The sequence below is a fragment of the Harpia harpyja genome, chromosome 19 (assembly GCF_026419915.1).
Source record: "Harpia harpyja isolate bHarHar1 chromosome 19, bHarHar1 primary haplotype, whole genome shotgun sequence".
In the NCBI taxonomy this organism is placed as follows: domain Eukaryota; kingdom Metazoa; phylum Chordata; class Aves; order Accipitriformes; family Accipitridae; genus Harpia; species Harpia harpyja.
The window spans coordinates 24,250,882-24,276,360 of NC_068958.1; the positions used below are offsets into that span (position 1 = coordinate 24,250,882).

The window sequence follows — 25,479 nt, forward strand, 5'->3', positions numbered from 1 at the left end:
TTTTCTCTGCCCAGGAAATGAACATTATCCATTAACATTCAGACATGTCAATGTTAAGCAATCAAAATGTGAGAATTTTAAATTCTACCAAGAAAGCAGAATATTCAGTAATCAGACAGGGAGAACTCTGGGAAACAGTGACGTGAGGGTCCCCATGGCCTCTGTCCCTGATGACCCAGTTATTATTTGATTTATGTGGACTTGCAGCTGCCCTTGCTTCGACCCCAGAAAAGGCTGTGTGGGAAGTTTGTGTCTCAGAGCCGTAGCATTGCTCTGCAGAGTGTCTGGAGCCTAGTGTATGCACAGAAACTGATAAATAGGGAAAAGGCCCAGTTTGCTCCAGCTGGACTCAGAGCTAGGATCAGCGCTACAGCCCAGCGGACTCAACTCTGGAAGCAAGAAACTCTCTGGAACTACTGTAAGTATTTCATTTACTTCTCTGAATGCTCTGGGATTATAAATTGTTGCTCTAGCCATAAATCAATTTCCCATATGAAAATATTTCAGGCATTGGGCTTTTTTCTTCCCCGCTTTTTTTTTTCTTTCTTTTTAAATGGCTGACTAAATGAAAATAGAAAACATGCACTTTTGCTTAAATTCGGTATCCTACTGCCAGGAATTTGTTCCAACAGTACTTCATTTGACATAGAGAGTGAAGTAAAATGACTTTTAAATTCAATTATTTCCCTCCCTTCCCCAAAGTACCTGTAAAACTGTAAGTTTCAAACCACCTCTAACCTCTCATTTTACAATGTATAAAAATTATACCTTTGAAGTAATTATTCATGGGGTCACAATTCCAAAAGAAGATTTCAAGATAATTGCAACACAGTCCATTAGTGAAATAAGCCAATTCCTGTTATGGTTATTATATGAAAAGGAAGGAACACATTTAATGAGAAGTGGGGTTTCTTTGAACGGCAGCTTTGGGGAGCTTCCTGGCACATTAAAACTGGGAGAAACAGATAAAACCTTAATAATGCATATAAGCTGCATACAGGATTAATCAAGTGATCCTACAACTTCCCCTGCAAAATCATTCCAGAATTGCTTGAGTGAAACTGACTATATCACCTGCCATCGCACACAGTTGCCACCGATTGTGCTCAGTTAAAATTTTTTTCGGTTTTTGGTTTAAATTTCACAAATTAAAAAATTAAGCTATGCTTTCCAGAAGCAAAAACAGTACAGCAATTAACGCTGAGATTGAAATGTGGTATCTAGTTCCACTACATGATCATTAACATGCCACAAGGTATGTTAAATAAACGTTAAAGACCTTCAGCTTAAGTTCCTAAAATTCCCTATAAACAAGAAATTTCCCTATGACTCAACTGTCAAAATATTTACGATAGCAGTTAAAGCACTGCAAATACCTCTTAAAGAGTTCCCTGGAGCCTCTTCTACAAGAAGTATGTTTTGCATCTTAATAAAATTGATAATTTAAGTTGAGGATATGTTACTTTATGATATGGTATTTTATAGCAATAGAAATTATAAAACCAACATATTTTACCATAAATAACAATAAATAGATGTACAGTATGTATTCTAGTCTGAATGTGTACATTCTACTAAGCGACTGGTTTGTGATTCTACTTTACTTTTCTCAATGGCTTCTTTTTTTCTTTAATGGCTTCCATCTTTGATAAATTGAAGTCTTTCAGTTAGGACTAAAAACTGAATGTTGCTGAATTTCTTTATTAGATGGATAACCAACCCCTTGAATCAACATACATTCCAGTTTATATTGAACGTTATTAGTTCAGAAGACCGATTACTGTCAAAACCAAGCCTGTAAAAGCGCAACATTTTCAAGCGTGCTTAAGCAACCTAGAGTCTAGGTCACATCATCTTCTGGGGGAAAAAAAAATTATTAAAATCTCCTGCTTGTAGAGGCTTTTAAAATTAAAACCAAACAAACACCACCCCCACCCCCAATGATGAGGATTTCACACATGAAAATACCCAGCAGAAATAGCACCTCAGAAGTAACCGAGAAGAAGGAAAAGCAGGGAACAGCATGTGCCTTTATGCAGATGACATTTTCTTTCAGGTCAGTATGCCTGACTAAGGACTGAAGACTTTCATCCTAACTGTGTTACTGCTTGTGATTCTATGAAACAAGTTATTAAAAAATTCACCTTCTTTTTTTTTTCAGTTATTTCCACTTTTTAGGCTAAAGACCTTTATGCATCATCTCTGGGAATATATTTCTTTTTTTTTTGGCTTCCTTTTTAAAGCACACATACACAAAACATATGGCTATATTTTGAGTACCCAGAAAAGAGAAAAATGGGCACAAAATATTTTGGTTTGGGAATGGCATGACTATAAGTGCCCCAAACACCCAAAGCTCTTACTCCAATCTTATTTAAACTTTGTCCAAGTTATGTTTTGAAAATTACAAATGGGCATGTATGCTACATTCCATCAAGCATTCCACAGCTTCACAGTGTGTAGCTAAGCTTTATGTGCGTGCAGAATTGACTTGCCTGCATAGTAAAGGGTTAATGAATGTATGTGTGGGCTGAAGAAGTGTCCTTTAGGTCATGGTTCACTCCCATGAGGTGTGGGAGATGAGTGTGGGCTACTGAACTTTTGAAAGACCAGCATATAATGCATCACAAACTTTCAGCATCTCCAGAAGTTTGGAAGAGGCTTCCCTACTGCTGACTGACTCATATATATAGGGCAAGACAAAGGTTGTCACACATGACTACGACAGTCAATCTTATAAATAATCAAAACTTTCCTGTGCTAGAAAATTAAGTTCCTTCCTTACATTTCTTATTCTGTTCTTTACATTATTTGTTTCAAAAAGCCCAATGCTATTTTATGTCAGAAGAACAAGCTTGTTAATGCTAAATTCTCGAGTGTCAGAAAATGAAACAGTTAACATTCATGCACAGGCATGACCATTAAGTCTCATTTCAAGACAGTATAGCATTCCTCAAATAACGACAGGATTTGCTATTAATACTGTTATAACATTCTCTTAATTTAAGAGTTTCAATTTACAAAGTCTCATTCTAGGCTGAGAATTCTGTGGTTGCAACAGCTAAGTTTTATTAGCCATAAAAATCAGTAAGAAGGGCTAAATCCTCAAATCCATTCTCATACAATACCTAAGTTGAGGAAACTTTGCCTAATGAAAGTCTGCTTCCAAGATTTAGAATGTTTAATCAACTGACAACCTTGCGTTTGGTAATATGTACTTTATACTCCCAATATAGTATTTTTATCAGACTGGGTCAGTGTAATTTTATTTTAGCTTCTATTCTTCTATTATTTTTCTTTGAAGAAACTACTGGAATCCAGAAACACATTTCTTCAGCAAACACACATTTTTGGGGAAAAATGTGGACTTTGCCCAGGCCAAACTGATCTAACTGATAAAGACCTCATGATTCAGTGAGTCATTTCGCTCTCAAACAAATATTTACTAGCAGAGATAACAAAAAAAAATCAGCATTCCAGCCTCACTGCATCTTTTCACCTTCTGCTGACAACATGAAGAGAAAGTGTTCAGTTCCAAAGATATGTCCAGTTTGGGGGGAAGGGACGTGTGTCTTTCACAACATGACTTCAGTTCAGGTTCCCTGAAATGACAGATCCATTTTCTCAGCTGTAGCTAGGTATAGGTATTGCACAAAACCCAATGTGTGAGTCTTTAAGGAAGATCTTTAAATCCAATTTGCTGTAAATTCTGCAAGAGGCATATACAGAGAACCCCATTGCACACATAGGAGTTTGATTTGCTATACTTTCCAAATACTTGCCTTTTTCATCTTTTCTGTCCTTCCCGTCTGCTCAGGGAAAGCCTATGAATATAGTTCACTGGCAAACTGTCTTTAAAGTCCTTACTCAGTGGGCATCAGATACAACATACTTTTAACCAGTGACGCTCTCATACACTCCACACATGCAGAGGGACAAGGGGGCAAGGAAAAGCTTTCCTACTTACTTCTCTAACAACTACTCCGTTACCACGCAATTGCTAAGCAATACCAGAGATTGTCTATACACACACATAAACTCAAACCCAGCTCATGCTAGTGTCCATATAGACATTCTTTTTTTTCCTAAAACTCTTGCAAGTATTTTTAGAACACACTTTTTCACAACCTCTCTGTAAAGTCAAATTACTGAAAAATAAGGTAAGTTTTGAACTCAAAGCACAATAGCTATTCTGCACCAACTGTGTCACTGTGAGCTCTCAGTACACTTGTTACGGTGAATATCAAAGCATCCAACCAGGAGCCCAGGCTCCTTCAGTAATCAAGGGACAGGGAAAAGCTCTCTAGAGGGCAATACATCGTATATGAGATACTGATTTTTTTGGTCTTCACAGGATGCTTTGTACTCTTAAAGGAATACAGGGTCTTAAATCTGGAACCTAATGTAAGTTAGGCAGTGCTTAAGTGAGGCAAAGCTGACTTTACTGCATAAAAGAGTATTTATATGGGGAAGAAGAGATATTCTATGCTGGCCTTTCCTGACTATTTTCCTATATTTACTTGCTTGAAATCTGCATAAAAAGGGAATGAAGCAAATTCATGAAGCCCATCTTTGTGCTGAAACATAACATCCACCACATTCACATTAGTGCAAATGCCCTCTTTCTGAAAGGAGGTTTTTTCTATCCAGTGAAGCTTTTAATCTCTTCCTGAACTAGACAATTTACCAATGATTAGTCTGATTCCCCCACATGGTTTTGTGTAAAATTCGGAGCAAAACAGTTCTAAATATAACTTGGACACTTAGGAATGGACTCTATCCTGAATCGGTACTATTAAGACAATCAAACGTTTTGCAACCTCATTGAAAGTATTATGTAACTTTGCACATACCTCTGATTTTCTTATGATCTGCAAAGTGTTCCATGCTCTGGAGTTTTCTGGTTTTAGCTCTGTAGCTAAACCTACCCAGCAATTCTTTCTCACATGATGTTTCTCTTACTTTTCTACTTCTCTAGGTTGCCTTCTTAACAGTCTATCACAGAGCAAATTGAATGAAACAGTGCAGTTGGGAACAGAATATGGCAAATACATTTGTCACTGTACCTGATGGGTATTGTCTTCCTGAGCCCATACAGTATTATGGTGAGTAAAGCAAAATTTTTATATTATGAAAAAGCAGCATAGTAAAATTAGCATCTGTGAGAATTCCCATTATTTTCTTCATTTTAGTTTACCTTTACAAGCTCTTAGAAGCTACACATTTGTATATCAAGCCCATACTGAAAGTGCATTGAAATATATTAGCATGTTCTCATCCAGATTTTTGTACACAATGGGATTATGCTCACCGATCATTTCATATAAACATTACTGCTGCTGTCTCCCTTTGACTTGCATGAAGAAGATACAGGTTTTATTACAGTATTCCAGATACATTATAAATAGAAAGTGGTTATTCTATATCTTATATAACTATAATTGCAACAACTAATTTGATTCTGGATGAGTAAAAGCAGGACCCAAAGCCCATTAAGAAAAAGACCTCCAAACTGCTTAAAAAAAAACCCTTCCAATTTGTTTTTACAGAGATTTGAACAATCCCAAAGGAAGAATGAAACATGACGCATGTTTTGATGTTGCACAAGCTTTCTTCAGTACAGTTGTGTACATTTAAGGGGGGCTGGATAAAATTAAAATTCTACAGACAGGAAGGCAGGAAGAAGGTCTCTTCATAATTCTGTACCTACATTTTGGTAAAATAAAACTTCATAACTATAAAGGATTATATGTGGAAAAATACTAAATAAAACAAGCCTCTGCTTTTTACTCTACTGAATTTCAACTTTAAGACTCCTGTCACAGTAATTTTTACCACACTATAATTTCTGGACCATCTTTGTCAGACTCTTGTGCAACATTTTCAAAATTATGCCTGAAATATACATCAATAACAAACACTTCACTCATTAACAAATTCACTTACTTATGGGAAAATATTCTTCTGTATTATTAGTGGACAACTAATAAAAACAACCTTTAAGTGTAACATCTAAGGGTAGCTATATCATCAGTTGGCAAGTGATGTTCAATTATGTACTAATAAGGATCCAGCAGCGCGCACATGACATTGCCCAAACTGTTACCAAGCCATTTTTACTACATCTAAGATTTTACTTAAGAACACTACAGGTAGTACATTTAAAAAGAATGTGTCAGACTGCCCTTCTGAAAATGTGTTCCTCTAATATTTACGATTAAATATTTAATCTATAAAACATTTTAAAACTTTCAAGTAGCTGATGTCGAGATACTCCTCAGGTTTTTACTTCATTTTCAATTTCTTCTGTATCTAGATGTTTTACCGGAGCACATCAACTACCAGTTGCAAGACACCGATTTTCAGACTGCGCCTTACTGCCAATACTCAACCGTTCAAATTCCTCCTCCAGTATTACAGTCACAGCAGCCTTCCCAGTCCCAATACAGCACATACGGCCTGGACTCTCAGTACAGCGACGGGCAGTGTATCATCAGCAGCTGTGAATTAAGCAAACCCCCTTTCACAGCTCCCCACATGGATGATGGTGGATACCAAGTATTAAAACGGCCAAGATTAAGTCACTCCTCTTTGAGGCTGAAGGGACAGGAGGAGCTGTGTGTTGTTTGCGGTGACAAGGCCTCAGGCTACCACTACAATGCACTTACCTGCGAAGGCTGTAAAGGTGAGAGAACGGGCTGATCTGTGTCTTACCCAGGACCATGGCCCCACAGTGCTCAAAATAATGTTCCACACCTGTAATTTACACAAACAGATTTCATTATTTTTTAAGTTGACGTTTCTACAGAGGATTTTAATTTATTCAAGGAACGCTTTATCTAACATGCTTGCTCCAGATTCACATTTTTATAACATATTTTGAAGAAATGCTTTCATAGTGTGTATTTAATACAAGCATTTCATGCTTCTGATTTTTGCATTGATTATTCACTAGAATAGTGTCTGTTTAAATAGGTGCTGATTGTCTCATGATCATTTTTTATAGATTTACTTCAGTGTTATTAATTTTACTTATTATTAAAATAAAACCAAGTAATAATTATTTGCTACTTATATTTTAACTTGCTATATGGGAGCTGTCTTGATCAGGTAAGGAAAATAGCGATAATATTAGTCAGAAAGAACAAGACATAACTATGTTGTTAAAAAGCAAATTTAAAATCAAGGTAATGTTTCCACTGTAAAACAAACAAACAAACAAACAAAAACCCCAGAAGACACTTTAATTCTTTAAATCATTATGAGAAAAAGCTCCTTAGATTCCTTCAGTCATAACCTGATCCTTGTCTGTAGGCTTCTTTCGACGTAGCATAACCAAAAATGCAGTGTATCGATGCAAGAATGGTGGTCATTGTGAAATGGACATGTACATGCGAAGGAAGTGTCAGGAATGTCGCTTGAAGAAGTGTAAAGCTGTGGGAATGCTAGCAGAATGTAAGTTCTCCTTCCATGATGGCTACTTTACTAATCAACTCGGATAAAACCTTTCCAAAGTTAATCCCTTCTCCTCGTTAGAGCTAAATGGTATTGGTCTAAACTTCATTTAGCTGTAGGAAAATTTAACTTTGGAGTCTGTAGCACCTCTAGTATCTTCATCTGCAGAAACCACCAATGCTTGGGAAGTATCTCCTGAAGTTAAGAGGACTGCTGTTCAAAGACATTATGAGGAAAAAAAAGAAAGTACGAACGAGAGACAGCTAAATATCCTGAACCTTGACAGGACAGCAGTAAGCATATCAGATGTGCTTTTGTGTTTGGGGAAAAAAAAAAAAATCGCACAAGAGTTTTTCATGAAAAATTCTCACGCCTGTATGTCACAGAGCCACAAGCAAGATAACATAAGAAGACTGCAAACACTTAGGCCATTGGTGGATACTGAACACTAACTTGCCTCATGAATAACACATTGCCATATTCTCTAGGAAGCATAGTTTCTTATAGGTGATGGCTCCTGTGATGCAAGACTCGTGTTATCTATAACAATAATAAAAGTGATTATTTTAAATTGTAATTATTTGAAAATATACATATTGATATATGCTTCCATGCCTTGCAGGTTTGCTGACTGAAGTACAGTGCAAGTCAAAGCGACTCAGGAAGAATTTCAAACAGATGAGCAGTTTTCTTTGCAATGTAAAACTGGAAGATGAGGGACTGAATAGTAAGCATGTATCATCTACAACAAGATCTGGAAAAGTGGGATATTTTTCTGTTTAAAATATCTCTTTTTATCATTTATTTTTGCCCCAAGTAATTGTCACTTTATTGGTTTATTTTTTTAACAGATCCCAGAGAAGATGGAACTTACTCCAGGGGAACATCAGCTTCTTGACCACATTGTAGCAGCACACCAAAAATACACAATTCCCCTTGAGGAAGCAAAGAAGTTTGTACGTATACAGAACAATCAGCCTGCATTGCTAAGTTATTATTATCCTAAGCATTGTATCTTGGTTATATCAGATGTCTAAATTCTCTTTCATGCAGCTGCAAGAAACTGCAAGTCCTGAGGAAAGTTTTCTCCGTCTCTCCGAGACAGCAGTTGTCCATGTACAAGTGTTAGTGGATTTCACAAAAAGACTTCCAGGTAAGTTTCTTCCTTTGGGAAATATTACAGAATAGTGTGGTGCTTTTTTTTTTAAGAGGCAGAAAACATACTGATGGCATGAATCTGAGAAAAATACAGGCTTTAAGAAAACTCTCATTCAGCTGACTATTTTTAATTCCAACTCCAACATGAGGACAAGTTAGAAGCATTCACTTCAAAAGCTTGCTATGATTAGATTTCTTTTCCGTTTCTGACATGGAGTAGAGACATTTTCTGAAAGTACACGGGCTTCAAAATACCATCTAGAGTGAATTACTATTTCAACACATTCTCTGAAATCCAGTTCTGTTTGCAATTTATCATAATCATCAAAGAAAAAACCAGATGTTCCTTCAAAGGAAAAGGCAGCACAGAAGGGACTTAACCAGGTGCTCCTATTCGTATTTTCCTTTAATCAAGAACAAGGGAACATGCAATTAAGTTCACTGCATTTCAATGTAAAGTTGACAAAGTAACATTTGATAGGGAGGGTGATAATTTTTTCACTACTCTTTAAGTTGTAAGACTTATTGACAAAAGTCAATCAACATGTCTAAAGCAGATATTTGATGTAATTTAGCACTACTGTGGAACAGATCTGAAAGAATGGATAAGCTGTTTATTTTCTTAATGTTACATATCCTACTTTGATCAGAATTAAGACAAGAATAAGAAAGTTCCTTTGCTTTTGAATTATAAGTGCAGATAATGGGTTTGTCAAAAGATGAACTCAATTGCAAAAAAGATCAGGTATCAGTGAATAAGGAGAATATCCACAGTCACTAAGCAATGTAGCTAATTTATAAGGTATTAGGTCATGTGATATAAATCAGATATTAGGAAGAAATTTTCAATGAACTCTTGCTTAGTCCCAAAATTCTTACTTGTATCTTCCTGTGAATCATTCTAACACTGGACACTGACAACTGCACTTTGTTTGTTTGGTTTTTGTCTCAACTGCAAACTAGCAAGAAAGATCCCAATAGTCTTTGGTACATGCATCTTTTAACTATGGCTTCTCCTTTCCAGTAAAGGCATTTATTTAAAAAATCATTTTATCAACTCATGTTAGGGGCTTAAAGGCAGCCACAGCCTTCCTTGATTCTTAACATGTATCTTTCTCTGCAGGATTTGAAAGTTTAGCTAGTGAAGATCAGATCGCGCTGCTAAAAGGGTCAACAGTTGAGGCAATGTTTTTGCGTTCAGCCCAAATATATAACCAAAGGATTACTGAATGCCAGCCATCAACAAGTGAAAGTAAGTTTGACTAACAAGCTTTATATTAACACCAGTAGGAGGTTCTGCCATTTTGAAACAACTTCTATTCATTTTAATTAGCTGAATCTCAAACAATTTCCTATTCAAGCATAGTGGTACTTAAAATAGTACTGGTAATGCCTGCATACCTTCTATAGGCCTTTTTTTCAAACAGCATACAAAAAAATTAAAAAAAAAAAAAAAAGGAAATTAATTGGATCTCTGTTTTCCTCCCATTAGTTCCAAACAAAGAGCAACATTTTGGAGTGTTTGCACAAATTGTGGGGTGGATGGATAATATTAGCTATATTAATGACATATTATATATTGTGTCAAGTTTAACACAAGAGACTCTGACCAACAATAATGCAACCAATGAACTTGGTGCTGGATGACATAAAGTACAATTTTCTCTACCTGCATGGATCTGGGAAAAATTCACACATTTTCAGGTATATATCTGCAAAGCAGATGCAGACAAATATTTGAAGTCACATTAAGCTTGGCTGGGAACTGTCATCTGTCTTGTTCCAGGTCATGTAAGACTTTCTGATCATGGGACATGTTGTCACATTCAAAACCTTGATAAAAACAACATTTATTCCATGGAAATGTCTCACAATGAAGAGAGTCCAACTTCCACTACTACCACAGGTAATGGAGGTCTCCAAATCAAAACACTTGGGAGTCTTTTGCTTTGCTGGCACCCTGTTCTTAATCACACTGCACAACACGGTTGGTGTGGCCGCTGCTCATTCTTTTCCTCTTCCTCTGCCCCCCCTGGAGCTGCTTTGTTACATGCACAGACATTACATCCTCATGGAGGGAAGAGGTGGTGTTCATGTTTAATGGTTGGACTCGATGATCTCGAAGGTCTTTTCCAACCGAAATGATTCTATGTTTGCTTACATCCTAGGATAAAGCCTTGAGCTATATATATCAAAAGCTCCACCGTACAACTGCAATACAACTGTTGTTGCTACTTCAGAAATCAACATTGTTTTCACGATGTTTGCTATTTCACGCAATAGAACAGCCTGGAGCCTTTTAAGATTTGGACAAAGATGATTTGTAATAGCAGTGCTTGTTTCTGCATTGAAATAACATTCTGATTATTTCATTTCATTCTTAAGGTATAACCGAGGAGTTCATTACCGCACTGTTTTACTTCTACAGAAGCATGGGGGAACTGAAAGTGACTGAGACCGAGTATGCCCTGCTTGTGGCAACAACTGTGTTTTTTTCAGGTAAACTGGGAGGCGACTAGCTGTTAGGCGCGTTCCAGTACGAGCTTCCACTTGCCCCGGGCGCTGCCCGCCTCCGCCCGTCGAGCCCTCGGGTGCGGTAGCGCCCCGCGCCCGCGCCCGCCGGCCCCGCCCGCCCAACCGCCCCGCGTGCTCCCCGCAGCGCCCCTGCCCGCTAACCGCGCTCTCCCACAGACCGCCCGCTCCTGAGGAACAAGCGGCACGTGGAAGAACTGCAGGAGCCGCTCCTGGGCATCCTCTACAAGTACTCGAAGATCCACCACCCGGAGGACCCCCAGCATTTCGCCCGCCTTATCGGGCGCCTCACGGAACTGCGCACCCTCAACCACACCCACGCGGAGGTGCTGGTGACATGGAGAACAAAGGACCCCAGGCTGACCTCCCTCCTCTGCGAGATCTGGGATCTGCACTAGGCAACGCCGACCGTCGCGGCGACGCGGCGCCGTAGCGCAGCCGCGCTCTCCTGAGGCATGCTGCTCCGCCCCTGCGCGCGCCGCGCCCGCCGCCTCCCCTCCCGCCTCCGCCGCGCGCTTTTGCTTCCCGCCTTTTTGTCCTCCCTCAGCAGCCGGCGAGCTCGGGGCGTTAGCGTGCCCGTCGTGAGGTGTTGGCTCTGAGTCCTGCCCTTTTCTCCGAGGCCATGGAAAAAGAAAAACCGTTTAAACTGTTCGTGCCGCCGCGCCTGAGCGGTGGTCAGGTGTCTGCAGTCAAACCCCAGACGAGCACTCGGACAACGGGGCTGTGTCAGGTAAACGGTGCTGCCGCCTGCCTTGCCTTGTGTTACTCTGGAGGCGACGGCTGACGAGCGGGCGGCGGGGTGAGAGCGGTGGAAGAGGGCAGGGGCCCTTCCACGGGGACACGGGGGGGAGCGGTCCTGCCGGGTGGTCCCCAGGCAAAGTCCTGAACCTCCGTCCTGGAAAGCACGGGCATACGTGCGCGTGAAAGTGTGTGCGCTGACCTCGTTTTTCTGCAAACTGTTAAGATCGGTGCTGGGGGGGGGGGGAACATCTTGATTTTTAATTTCAAAGACTTGCTTTTTTCTATCAAACCCGAAGAGAATCATCTTCTCGAGCGCCTGCTATGTATTTTAACTGTACACCACCGATGATAAATATGTGTTTGATGGGGGTAAATCGAACAGTAAGTGGGAAGTACACCACTTAATACCTTTACTGGCTTTGATTTATTGGTCTCACCAGACCAAGTGTGCAGTGCAAACCTGTCGCTACGCTCTGAGTTATGTGAATTCAATAACATTTTTTCATGTTGAGGCTCCTTGTGAAATATGTTTAGATTCAAATGTGATATTCTGACAGCAGATGAGTTATGCTATTTACGAGGCAAATTTCTGTGACTTAAAACACCTTGTAAAATGAGATTTTCATGCTAAAACATTATCAGATGTGTTTTAGAAGTACTCTTGGGAATAAAGCAAAAAATAAATATCAAGTACTGGACTTGGAAAAAAAATCATTTTGCTTAATGAGTCCTTTACCATGCAACTGTGTATGAGCACGCAATAGCTAATAAGTTCCTGTCATCAAAAGCTTCCACTTTGGCCACAGTGTAGTCTACAAAGCAAGCTACAAAAGACCAACAGTTCCACAAGCCACTGTGAGGTAAGAAGCAAGCAAGAGAGTTCCAAAGCCATTACCAATACCTTAGGCTTTGAAAATTGTACATAGATGATTTATTAATGGAAAATTCTGTTTTCACATTAGCTGTACTTTTTTTTCTGGGTTTTATAATCCTTCATTACAAATCTACCCATAAGAAACTAATTTTTAAATTTGTACAGGGTTTTAACAAATGCCCAGATGATGATTTGAATTTGCCATTTGTAATGATGAGTACACCGAACCGTGGTGAAATCACTGATTCAGGTAAGAGTAAAATAAGCATTTACCTTGCACATTCTTTAAAATTTTTTAATACTGTCAACATTTTTCATGAGTAGTTTAACAATTTCATAGCTGTAACACTGTTAAATACAGTTCCACTGTTATTTTTTTAGAAATACATTGATCAAAATCTCTTCATATTTCAGATGCGATTTCACAGCAAGTAAAACTTTGCTCTGAGGTAGATGAAGAGGTCAGCTAAGTATAAACTCTGCATATCTGATTTCATAGGGCCTCTTAATTTGTTCCCAAAACACCATTCAGTAGATACTTCAGGGCTAAAGGAAGTAGTCAAAGGGAAGTAATAATTTTCTGTCTCCTGCTGAAAGCTGAATCACTTAGAGGAGATATTTGTGATTCAGTGAACGTGCCTGGAGATAAACCTTTAATATTAAGGTGATTTCCAAGGTGTTTGTTTTTGGGGTTTTTTGTTTGTTTTTTTTTTAAAGTGCCTGGGGAGTCTGGGAGTTTTAATCAGAGTAAGATTTAGGCACTTAAATATCTTTGTTAAACTGCTTCTGAATGGTCTGTTGAAAGGCAGAAGGATTGAAGTCAGAGTATTCTTTGGAAAATTGAAGCAGATTATCCCAATTGCCTTGTCTGGCTTTATTTTATCTATAAAACAATTAATTTAGTGGAGTGGTTTCCTCAGGCATTTTATTCCACTCATAGCATCTTTACCAACATTTTTCTCCTTTAGTATAACTCAGTAAAGCTGATTTTTTTTTTTTTTTTTTTTGCGGTAGCTTCCTGTGCTTCCCAGATACGAAATGCTGTTTGCTGCAACAAAATGGAACATGTTTCTTGCAGCCCTCCTAATGATTTTCATATCCCTGAGGACTAAACTTCTTTTAGCCCCAGCAGGTATTAAAGTACAGTCAGGAGTGGAGTAGTACCATGATGCTGCCAAAACAAGGATAGCGTTAGGTGATGTCATACCTAAAACAAACTGCAGAACTGCCATGTGGCCTACTGTACTATTCTTACCTGCCTAAACCACTGATCACGTGCTGCTTGTACAGTGCTTTAAAGATGTTTTAAGAGCACGAGGTTGGTTTTTCTTCCTGCTTTGTGTATGAGTTAACTGCAAAAACATACCGCAGGTAGTCTTGGAGAAGATATCTGAAGCTGCTTTTACTTAGCAGTATCTGTCAGAGTAAGAGGAGGGAAATGGTGTGAAGAACCTTGGAAGGAATCTTGGCTCTACTGATAATTCTAGCAAAACTTTTATTGACTTTCGGTGGAGTGCAGTTATCCATATCATTAAGACTATTTAGCAATGTCACTATATCTGAAGGCAGTGGGGTATTTTTCACTTGTGTTTGTGTAATGTCTGTTGATACACACACAGTGGATGCACAAAGATGTAAACTTTGGTTCCTGATCATATCTAAGCTTGTGTCACCATCTGTGAAAAAAAATTTACTCATGAGATATTCCTAAGAGATAAATAGGAATCTAAAACATTATTAATTAAATAGCATTTGAGATTAAATTGTGGAACCTGTTTTAATAGAATATAGAAACAATGAATGAGCTGTATTCAAAACTCTACAAAGAGGCTGAGAAGATCAAGCGGTGGAAACTAACTGTAGAATCAGAACTAAAGCAGAAAGAAAGAAAACTGCAAGAAAATAGAAAGATTATTGAAGCACAGCGTAAAGCCATTCAAGAATTGCAGGCCAGTATTGTACAATATACATTGAATATGTAAAGTAAAGAGAAAGTTCCTCCTGATTTAGTATGAAAATATTATTCATACAATTAAATATTAAAGAATGTTGCAGAGGTTGAAGACATTTTGAACTGTTCATGTGATGACTTCAAAGAAGCCATTTGTCTAGATACCGATGACCTATGGCTCTACTGTTACTAAAGGCAAAAGTAACATTTTGGTTTTTAAAAATGGTTTTCCTCTTTTTAACAACGTGCATTACATCTTTGTATTATTTACCCGCACACGGTACTGTGGGTATGCAGAAACCTGTTCAAGTCTGAATAAGTTTTCATCCTGGTGTGCATAAAGTATGCTCATGCATATTTCTGTATTCAACACATACAGGAAGTAGTGCACTCTGCTTTATCCCAGTTTCTTATCTAGCTGGTAGTGATGGACAGCTTTGTGACTGAAATTTTAAACAATTTATTGGTCCTTTTTTTTTTTTTTGCTGTTGCTTGTTTGTTTGCGCTGGCTTTGGTAACCTGAGTCATCTTTGACTGACTTTTGCCTTGAGAAAATGGTTATTCTGAGAACTGGTGTGCACTTGCAGTGGGTGAATGTATGTATGAATAACATACCTGCAAGTGTTTCAGTTGCTGGTAAATTATTGTTTATTATTATGTCTTTCATGCAAACTGTAACAAAAGATGGCTCAGCATGTAATATCAGATAAATGGATTTCTGTCTTCTGATGCAGAAAATTACTTTTTCATGTGAGATTTGAGAAGCGAAACTGTATTGCTAGTCTATATTTCAATAACAAGGTGGTTTTGTATTTGTTCCCTATGAAATTAGTTTGAAAATGAAAAACTAAGTTTAAAACTGGAAGATGAGATATGTGAAAATAAAGATCTCTTAAAAGAGTAAGTAATACAGTCAAATGTTTTTGTGACAATAATTAGGTTTTGTGCTGAGAACTGTATTAGTATGGGATATTGCACATAGCTGTTAAATTGTAAAGGTCATGGGGGCATTTACATTGTTACTACTGAGGTATGCAGAGTACCATGCATTCCTATGACAACATATTATGCTATTTTTTTCCCCTCTTTTAGAAACAGTGCTTCAAGGCATCTGTGTAATCTGCTCAAGGACACCTGTACTCACTTCACAGAGAAGTCCACCAAATGTAAATAGTATTTAAATTTTGATTTGCGAAAGTAAACGTACTTCTAGCCTTCTCTAAATTCACAAAGGAAAAAAGCTATCATTCTGTTCCAAATACATTCTCCTGTTGAGATAAACTGTATGTGGTTCTGCATCAGAGCAAAATCAGAAGTGAAGCCATAGGCCTAATACACGTATCTTTTGTAATGCTAAGTCCAGACGTTTTCTGAAGTCAGTATGATTGTTTGCTAAAAGGTTACAAGCCTGAGAGCTGTTTAGGTGTCTAAGCACTGATACAGGTTTAAGGCAGTGTAAGCAAACCTGATTAGCCACTGGCAGCCACTGCAGAGGAGTGCAGGTCTCCTGAAGTCTTGTCAGTCCATTGACGTTTTTCAGTCCCATCCAGATACCTTGAATATATTAAGACATATGTGGCAGCACTTCATGCCTGTGTTTAGCCAGTAGAATCTACTCTAGTTACCTTTCCCAGCTCTCTTTAACAAATTTCCAGAGATGGCATTATCCTGTTTGGAGCAGTTACAGGTTCGTGGGGAAAAAAGGTCCAAAGCCCAAGACACTATGAATAACTAGCATTCTTCTCACTAAATTGACCAAGCCAGGACAGCTGGATAACTTAATGAAGTTTAAATTCTTGAGGTTTTAAAGTATGTTCTTGACTTGGATTTTATGCTATATGAAAGTCAGAATTGTTACTATAATCTTTAAAATTTTACTAACTTGATCCCAGATACTTAAGAAGTGTCTGTTTCTTTTTAGCTTTGCTTCTACAAACACCTGTGTATAGATGTACTGTACTTTGATAGCTGTGTTTCTCACTGTTCTCTTCTATAATTATTTTCTTAGGGAAAAAAAGTATCAATTACAAAAATGAAAGAAGAAAGAAAAAGAGATGGAGTGTTGTTATAATTCTGTAATGACAGTTCTGGGGTGTCTCTGCTGATGGGAAGAAATTTAGTGCTAAAGCTTATATTACAGTTTTTCAAACACTAACATTTTTGATGAATTAATATTCAACAACACTAACACTGTCGAAATTAATAGAGTTATATAAATTGATCCAGAATTACACTATTCACAGAAAAAGTGAGATTGGGAAGGAAATTTGAAAAGCTTAGCTTCCTTGATGTTTCAATGGAATATACATTTTCTCCAGATTATATAACTTCTGGCACCCTGTTTCATAATGATTTTTTTAAATAAGAAAAGAGCCTATAATTCCTTTTTTAATTCATTATGCTGTTTAAGCGTAATGGCTTGGACAGCTGGCATTCTTTTTCAAAAGGAAAGCTATGGTACGTTCTTACTTTGATAGATGAACATGAAAGAGAAGAAACAAGACAACTATACGTGGAACTTAATAACAACGTTGAAGTAAGTGACGTAGCTTGTTAAGAGGCTCAAATGTGATCCAAGTGATATGGATATGTTGAGTTATCAGAGTTAGGTGTACATGTTGAGATGCTATTTGTACAAAGAACGTTCTCTGATAAAGTGATTAGAACCATCATGTGTGATGCAGGAAGTCGTGTTTTCAGTCCCTTTTCAAGAATTATTTTTGTATTGTACAGAGCACATTAATTGGACAAAATGCAGCAGTGTTTGGGACGTAGATTCATATGATCTGCTTAGTGTTAGGTGACTGCCATAACTTCTGTTGCCTTTTTGTACTCTGTTTCACCTATCTGGTGATTTAACAGAATGGCTGAGGTTGGAAGCATCCTCTGGAGAACATCTGTGAACTTCCCCTGATAAAAGCAGGGTCAACTAGAGCAGGTTGCATAGGGCTTCAGTCAGGTTTTGGGGTCAGGTATAGTAGGGTTATTCTATCAGATAATTTTATTTAATGTAAAGTGCAATATAAAATAAAGATGAACAAAAATAATGTATTTCAGTTTGGAGTGTGACACAGAATGAGAAAATTCATTATGGAAGCTGGTGATTTTGTGTGGAACAAGAAGTATAAGCTGTGGATATTCCTTGACTTAAAGTGGGGTTCTGCCTTTTTAATTTGTAAAAGAAGTGCAGTCTTGCCAAATTAATTAATTAATCGTATTTTTGTTATTAATTATTCCAGTGTGGAAGATAAGACCCTAGTATATTTATATATATAAAAGAGAAATGCGAGGCATCGTTTGGGAGTGATGAACTTGATATTGAGCAGAGTCAGGGAGTACATGGTATAACAGTTAAATGTTAATTATAGGTTGTTGTAGCAACTAAGAAAAGCACAACTCCTCCGTTGTGTTAGGCATCTACAAACATGGACCAGTGAAAATATTTTGTCCTAGAAATTGTTTAGATCTTGAGTACAGAAATTCTTAAACTTCGAACTTTGAATAATTATAATATTCTGTTAACTCAAAATATGTTTGTGCTCTGAATTTTATTTTCAACAAAATTTATCCTACCAATATGAATGAGTTTGCAATACTGTTTGTTTACAAATGATAAACGTAATTCTTCACTACTGAAAGTACTTAGTTTTATATGAACGTATATATGGAATTTTATTTTTAGAGAATGATAATGGCATTTGAAGAGCTTCGTGTGCAAGCAGAGAACACCAGATTGGAAATGTGTTTCAAGTGTGAGAATTCTCTTTATTCTGTTTATACTGCAGGCTTAACAATTTTGTACTTCATAGACTTTATTGCATGCAGTTTCAGGCCAGAAAGATAAGAAGTGCTAGAATGGTGAACAGTTAACACTGTGATAGTCTGGACACTCTTTTATTCATGCTACCTGCTGTTAAATGCCTGGGCCCTTTTATTGTTTTTCCACTGGATCAGATTTGGAACTTTATTGTTCAAGTAGTCACTCGAAGTCTAAGTTTTGTCTGTGAAGTACAGTCTAGAGATCACTACTTGTTTTATGTAGTTGGTTTATTTAAATGATAATGCACTAGTGTGGAGCTACAGAAATTTTAATTAAATATTTGCTTTATTTACATTACTGTGTGCCTATTTCATTTTTACATGTGCATTTCTGTTACTTTCTCATAACAAACTATTAAGTAATATATGGAATAATGGACTAATTCTGTGGAAAGCTGGCACAAAAATTATTTTGCCTGATTAGAAAATAATTTCAAACATGACCTCAATAATTACTCTTTAGAAAACAAATTTTACAGCTGTACAATTGTAAGCACTCTTAAACTGGAAATTGTATTTAACTTGGAGTATATTTTAGCTAGTATATTAACTATGGACATTACTGTATCTCAAAAGTAAAAGAAGAAGCAGAAAAAGCGGACAAGGCTGAAAAAGAGTGGAAACTGGAAGTCAGTATGAAGGAAAAACAGGTGTGTTCAGCTTTACAATCTAATAAGTACAGCTTTATTTTTGAAACAAGTCTTGCAGTTTTGTTAATATTTGAACTCTATTTTGCTTTCATGGCTTACTGATGTATCAGATGCAAGTAATAATTTTAGAAGTGCTTGGTGGTTTGTAAAATATTTGTATTTTGGAAGGATGGAAATTAATATTGCAAATTAACTTTTGATGGTGTGTTCCTTCTGTATTATTTATTTGGAATGAAATGTGAATAAGGCTGCTCTATCGTAACAAGGGGCATCTTAGTGACAGGATTTAAAAGCCCCGTCTAAACACTGAATACTCTTTCTGTTCTCTATGCATATGCTTGCCTTTATAAAGTGGCTTGTACAGAAGCATAAAATTAGCAAAGCAGTCATCACTCCTCATAGTGAAGAAAGGTATGGTTCATATCTGGTAAGAAGGAAGGTGGGAAGAAGTATTATAATGCGTATCAGACCACAGGCTGGTAAGAGAGTTTAGGAATCTGAGATTAGAGTAGGTTTTTTGTAGTGGTGATGAGGTAGCCATGACGGAAGACTGATTAAGTTGAAGAAATGAATTGTGATAAGGGTTTTTAGTTTGTAAGCAGGACTCTGAGAAGCTGAGCATCTGTCTGTATCTGGGAAGGTCAAGAGTTGTTGGTTTTCCTGAGGATGGATGTGACATTGCGAAGGGGCAAGGAGTGTTTCTGGGCATCAGTCAAAAGGACAAAAATAACAGCTGGAGCTGCATTTAGGTCAGATTCTGCAAAATTTAGTGATGTTCCAGTATCTTTAGTCTGTTGGAATTCATGTTTTGATTTTGAACTGAAGAGCTTTTTCATCCAGAGTAATATGACTTGATCAATACTTGGCTAAGACCGACCACCACATTTAACTTGAGTGACAGCAGTTCGTATGCTAATTATACATGGTGCACAAATGAAAATGGGAATCTGTCCTTTTTTCTAGACTTCATTATGATATTTTAATTTTGTTAGATTTCAGTTCTTACTGTACAGAGTGATGAAAAAGATGATATAATAAGAGACATCAAGACTCAGCTGCAGGAATCGAGAAATAAGATTGCTGACTTAGTAGAAGCAAAAAGTAAGAGTTCTCTCTGCTATGTTAAAATATAACTGGTTATAGAAGTATAGGAAACAGGATGATGATAATTTTAGCCTGTTATTAGTCAGCAGCAGACTGGGATCTTGCAGGCCATATTTCAGTTTGGAGTAGAAGCTGCTGATGTGGGATCAGGACTGGTAGTGTAATCTGCATATGTATAAAACCTAGGCCTCTATTTCATAATAAAGGTTTTCTCTTTAGGCTTAGGCTACACCCTGGTTTTGTATCGACATGACAGCTTCATCGCAAGGCGTTTTTCTTTTACTCTTCAATAAACTCTAGTGTGAACATGCTCTACTACTGTAAGAGTGTCATATACCCTGTCATTCCTTTTCTGTAACAGAAGTAAGTTTTACCAGGACACTGTATAACCCTGCCTCTGTTCCGAAGATTTTTCTGTTTCAGTTGGACTTCTATAGTAAACATGGCATGATAATAGATAAAAGTGTTTTTCCTGGCTACTGGATTGATCTATGGCATGATAATAGATAAAAGTGTTTTTCCTGGCTACTGGATTGATCTGTTTCAAATCAAGTTAGTGAAGGGTCTTCAAAGCATAATATTTGTTCAGTAGTCCATAAATAGTAGCTTTGTTCTGTGTTCAACAAAACATATTTTCACATCTTTGCCAAATAACCCCCCAAAATGTTACGGATTTTAAATGGAATCTTATTTGCAAATAGGCAAATGATTGACTGGGATTGGAAGTATAACTATTTTTGAAGGGTTCTTTTTCAAGGGTGAGTCAAGCAGTGAGTGCTTTTGAAGATTGCAAGGGGAAAATACATTGCTTGAATTTTTCAAACTTACAGTCAAGTGCCACTGAGGAAACTTACTTTTAAGAAACTTGATTTTCAGTATTTTTAAGCCATTTATATTACAGAATATTTAAAGTATATGATGCAAATACCTTTGTTCTTTAGAACTGAGGTAGCTTTCAGCCTCCACTTCCCTGGGAAGTGGGGATGAAGGTTTTAGTATCGTTTTTATGCCAGATACATATAAGTGGCTGCATTTTGTTAAATTCTATAAATATATGTAATTTTACATTTTGGTTACTGTTACTTAATAGGTTGAATAATCATCTCGGATGCTTTTTCCTTAACAATGACATGAATACATTATGTAGCTTGGTTAAGTTGTAGGAATGTATTTATCTGTAAAATAGAAATGCAAGCATTTTTTAGTAAATATCCTATTTTTCTTAAATGTAAGCATATATCTTTTTGCTTAGGACATGAAGGAGAAATGTTAAAGGAATCCCAGATCAATCAAGAACATTTGAGGGCAGAACTGGAAGAGGCCAAAGTTTCATTGCAAAAAACAGAGGTACAGCTTGCTTATAATTTTCCAGTATAAATAGATTAGATGAGTAATTGCATAAATAATTACTGATACTTCAGATATGAAACAGTTGTAGCTGTTTGTTGCAAAACATGTTTAGAAATTATATAATTTTTTTAAAGGTTACTCAAAAGAGCTTAGAAACCGAATTGCAGACTGCAGTGAAAGCATTAATTCAGGTCACTGGAGAAAAAGAAGCACAGGTGGAAGAATGTGAAAAAACTAAGGCTTTGCATGCATCCCTGATAGAGGAGTTTGAGACTTCTATTTCCAATTTGAAAAGCTTGCTGCAAAGAGAGCAAAATAGGTAAATTAAACAGTTTAAAGACAAAGAATGATCTTATAAGTAAAAAACCAGATTACCGAGCTGCTGGAAATAAAACCGAAACTTCATATGTGATCTGGTGTAATCACATATTTTTTGTAATCACTAATAACTTGTGTTGTTTTTTTTTTTTTTAAGTCCTTCACCTGTCTGGTTATTTGAATTATTAGCACTTGTAGATGTTTATGCTGTTTGGTTTTGTGTGGATGCAGCTCTTAACTAACAGAGCAGTAATCTCATTTGGTACTTGATGGTTCTTTATTAATAGAACATTTAGTGAGCAAGATATTCTTCCGTGTGTGATAATAGTACTGTTTAATACCGATGCCTATTATTAATGTATTTCAGGTTTTCTATAGTTTTAAAAATTATGTATTTGTCAAAGAACCTGACAGCAACTAAAATCAACCTTCCTAAAAATAAGAACAGAGCAGTAAAGACATGTTGTAATACATTATCACAACTGAGTTTTTCAAGAAACAGTGATTTTGGGGTACATGGCATTAAGGTGTCTTCTAAGTAGTTGCAGTTTATGACAAATCCAAGAACAAAGGGATATGAAGCTGAAATTTGTTTTTTTTGACACAGTGGTCTAAGTGCAGAGAATTTAATATAATTTTTTTCAGTTGTGCTGGTTGATACTGTCTATAAGAGAGTAAATTTTTATCCCCTCCCCCTGACTTTCATAATTCTATTTTTAAGAAATACAGATTTATGTATGTATATATTTGCTTACTTTTACGTCTGCTGTTCCGAAGTCGTAAAAGTGAAATTTGATACATGTTGCAGGCAGATACATCATCTGCCTGTTGAAAGGCAAATGTTCTTAAAATGCTTGTGGTTAAGACTTTGTCTTATTGTCTTTAAAGTTTCAAATGCAGAGCTTTGTACTAATACAATTTTTTTTTTTAATTACCATTTTCTTAGATTGGAGAAATATGAAGATGAGTCAAAGCTACTTACCTTGGAGCTGAGAAATAAGTCTGCTGAATTGGGTAAGGTTTGTAGAAAGAAGAAAATGAGCTAGGTAGTAATAAAAATGTTTTCTGCTGTTTTCTGAAAATGGACTGTCCCTATTGCTTGGAAAAATGGTTTTACAGTACCCTGAACCTGTCAGGAATGCCTAGATTTATTTTTACTCATCTTTACCCTTTTCTTTGGTAGTCATTGTAGCTGGCAACAGTCAAACAGCAGTGCTGTGCAGACCCCCAATAGTAAGACCATACATGCATGGCTTCTCCTGGAAGTCATTTTGGTTTCTCTGCACTCTTCCAATTAAGACTGATATAGCACTGCAGACCTGTTTGAGAGGTAGTGTTAGACTGCTGAACAGTAGATTCCAGGAGTGACTTCTGTAGCTTGTAGCAGAGATAACACACTTGCATTAAGCTTTCCTGCAGACCACTCTCCCCATGTCAGATGTAGAGTCACACTGACAGTGGTTAGCTTTAAATATTGCTTTGATATTGTGTGATTTCTAGATATGCACTGCTTAGCCCCCAGAGTAAGAGATCTATCTTTAGCACTGTTTTCCCAGTGTGCAGCATATGTCTCTAGTCCTGATACGATAGATGAGAAGTAGAATCTGATGTGCTTGTATGTATTGAGGGCATCTAAAGATAAGTGTTCAGAAGTTAACTGCTGATGCTTGTCTAGAACAAGGTGAGATGTGACCTGTGAGAATTCCAGAGCAAAAATGAGTTTAGTGTCCAGTACTTGCAAAAAATACCAGTAATGTGAATGTAGAAACACGTAGAAGACACTTTGAAGTTACTAATAAGTGGTTTCCTTTTTCAGCATATCCATGTGAATATCTTCAGCAGTCCAGAATTTTTTCTGGAAAAATGCAGATGTATCAATACTTGGAGATTACTCCATTCTTACAGTCCATGGTTTATTTGAAGCCATGATTGTGGAAAACATAATAGGCTCTGAATTTTATTTAAGACAAATTATTAGTTTCTCTTCAGATACATATTTGCTAATGTCTTTCTGAATCCTTTTTTCAACTCTACATTTAGATTAAGTCATAATTTAACTTTACAATTTCTGAGCTTAATCCAATAAGTTTTGAAAGTTGGGTACTGCAAAGGGATAAATGCTTTATACTGCCTGCTAAATATGTAAAATTATTTCTGTTCAATTAATTTTACATTACATGTGCTGTAGAAGAGATGACTAAACTAAAATGTGACAAAGAAATGCAACTTGAAGAGCTGTCAGAAACACTGGTAAATGTTCATTTTATTAGTCTCATGGCATTTACTTTTCATATGAAGTCTCTCTTGCTTTGTAAGTATCTTAAATGCCATATATAAACGCTGTCTAATCTGCCGTAATATTGCTACTAAACTTTCTTACCTGTCTTTTAGATGATTTTGGTGTTTTCTTTGAAGGTCTTGATTCTTTCCACCGTTTTTCTTGTTTTGCTTTACTTTGTTTTTGTTTTCCTTGTCAAGATTTCTGGTCATTTCCTTCTTCATTCACACCTATTCAAATGCCACTTCCTCTGGACATAAAGATTTTTAGTTATGCCTAGTAATCACTCTTTCCTCATTCTGAACCTTTCTGAAAAATACGGTTGGGTGGGGTTTTTTTGTGATGAACATTAGCTCAAACCTTGTGAGCACCACACATGTGACGTTTAAGGTTGAGGGATCAACTAATTTTCGACAGTAAAGATAATTCCTTGAGTGTCTAGCTTTCTTCATAATAATCTTCTAAAAATGAAGCCTTGTAAAGACTGCCCTCATTTTGGTGTTTAAAGGATAACCAAGCTTCTGACACCATCCAGAAAAGGCAGTGGAATTTGTGAAAAGGTTATGTGTGACAAAATGAGGAAACTAATAAGCAATTTCATAGGTTTATTACTTCACAAATCTGTTGTGATTATTTTGCTGGTTTCGGGGTATTAGTTATGGTGAGGTGTCCTCCATACTGCAGTGTTTGGTATCTAGAAAGCGTTGCGTACTGTGTCGATACATGTCCCTTTTCAGGGAAAACATTTAAGAGCCTGCAGTGTTCTTTTCTTACTTATAGGGAAGTTTCCCGAGGTAATTAGCTCTGGTCTCTGTGAACCCTACAGAACTGTGACAAAGGCCCATTTTCTGTTACAGAAGTCTAAGTTATATGAAGTATGATTTTAATACAGGATTATTGTAGTTATGATCTTGTATTTACAAGTCTAACAAGGAACTGCATCAGCTAAAGTAAGATAGTGTGAAACCAGGTTTGCATTTTACCACATATGTTTGTTCCTTAGATACAGTGCATTGAATTTTCTGAACTGAATTTCATTAATGTTCTTAAACAGGGAAAAGTTGAAGGACTTCTAGTGGAGAAGAAAGATCTTGAGGCTACTGTAGAAAATTTGCAGGAGAGAGAAAAAGAAATAAAAAATGTTCTCCAAATCAGAGAGGTCTGAATAAAGGGTGATAGTAACATGGTTTTATAAATATTTAAGTTGCACATTATCACTTGTATATAAGAACATAAGAAATATCACATA

General features: G+C 36.8%; 2 protein-coding genes across 2 annotated transcripts in view; both read left to right on the forward strand.

The window, feature by feature from the left end:
- Positions 1 to 12,600, forward strand: LOC128154182 (bile acid receptor-like). Its single transcript, XM_052814411.1, has 11 exons — positions 1 to 418; positions 4,979 to 5,105; positions 6,317 to 6,685; positions 7,315 to 7,455; positions 8,078 to 8,217; positions 8,307 to 8,411; positions 8,509 to 8,608; positions 9,737 to 9,865; positions 10,400 to 10,519; positions 10,999 to 11,112; positions 11,305 to 12,600. Exons 2-11 carry the CDS (start codon positions 5,015 to 5,017, stop codon positions 11,541 to 11,543), a joined length of 1,548 nt encoding a protein of 515 aa, XP_052670371.1. The 5' UTR covers positions 1 to 418; positions 4,979 to 5,014; the 3' UTR covers positions 11,544 to 12,600.
- SYCP1 (synaptonemal complex protein 1) overlaps positions 11,768 to 25,479 on the forward strand; it is a 26,595-nt gene continuing 12,883 nt past the window's right edge. Inside the window, exons 1-15 of the mRNA XM_052814415.1 lie at positions 11,768 to 11,875; positions 12,926 to 13,010; positions 13,175 to 13,221; positions 14,545 to 14,709; positions 15,544 to 15,611; positions 15,804 to 15,877; positions 17,189 to 17,247; positions 18,394 to 18,463; positions 19,107 to 19,180; positions 20,173 to 20,281; positions 21,537 to 21,631; positions 21,769 to 21,953; positions 22,899 to 22,966; positions 24,141 to 24,202; positions 25,285 to 25,389. Coding sequence (XP_052670375.1) covers positions 11,768 to 11,875; positions 12,926 to 13,010; positions 13,175 to 13,221; positions 14,545 to 14,709; positions 15,544 to 15,611; positions 15,804 to 15,877; positions 17,189 to 17,247; positions 18,394 to 18,463; positions 19,107 to 19,180; positions 20,173 to 20,281; positions 21,537 to 21,631; positions 21,769 to 21,953; positions 22,899 to 22,966; positions 24,141 to 24,202; positions 25,285 to 25,389 — 1,374 coding nt within the window. The remainder of the gene's footprint in view (positions 11,876 to 12,925; positions 13,011 to 13,174; positions 13,222 to 14,544; positions 14,710 to 15,543; positions 15,612 to 15,803; positions 15,878 to 17,188; positions 17,248 to 18,393; positions 18,464 to 19,106; positions 19,181 to 20,172; positions 20,282 to 21,536; positions 21,632 to 21,768; positions 21,954 to 22,898; positions 22,967 to 24,140; positions 24,203 to 25,284; positions 25,390 to 25,479) is intronic.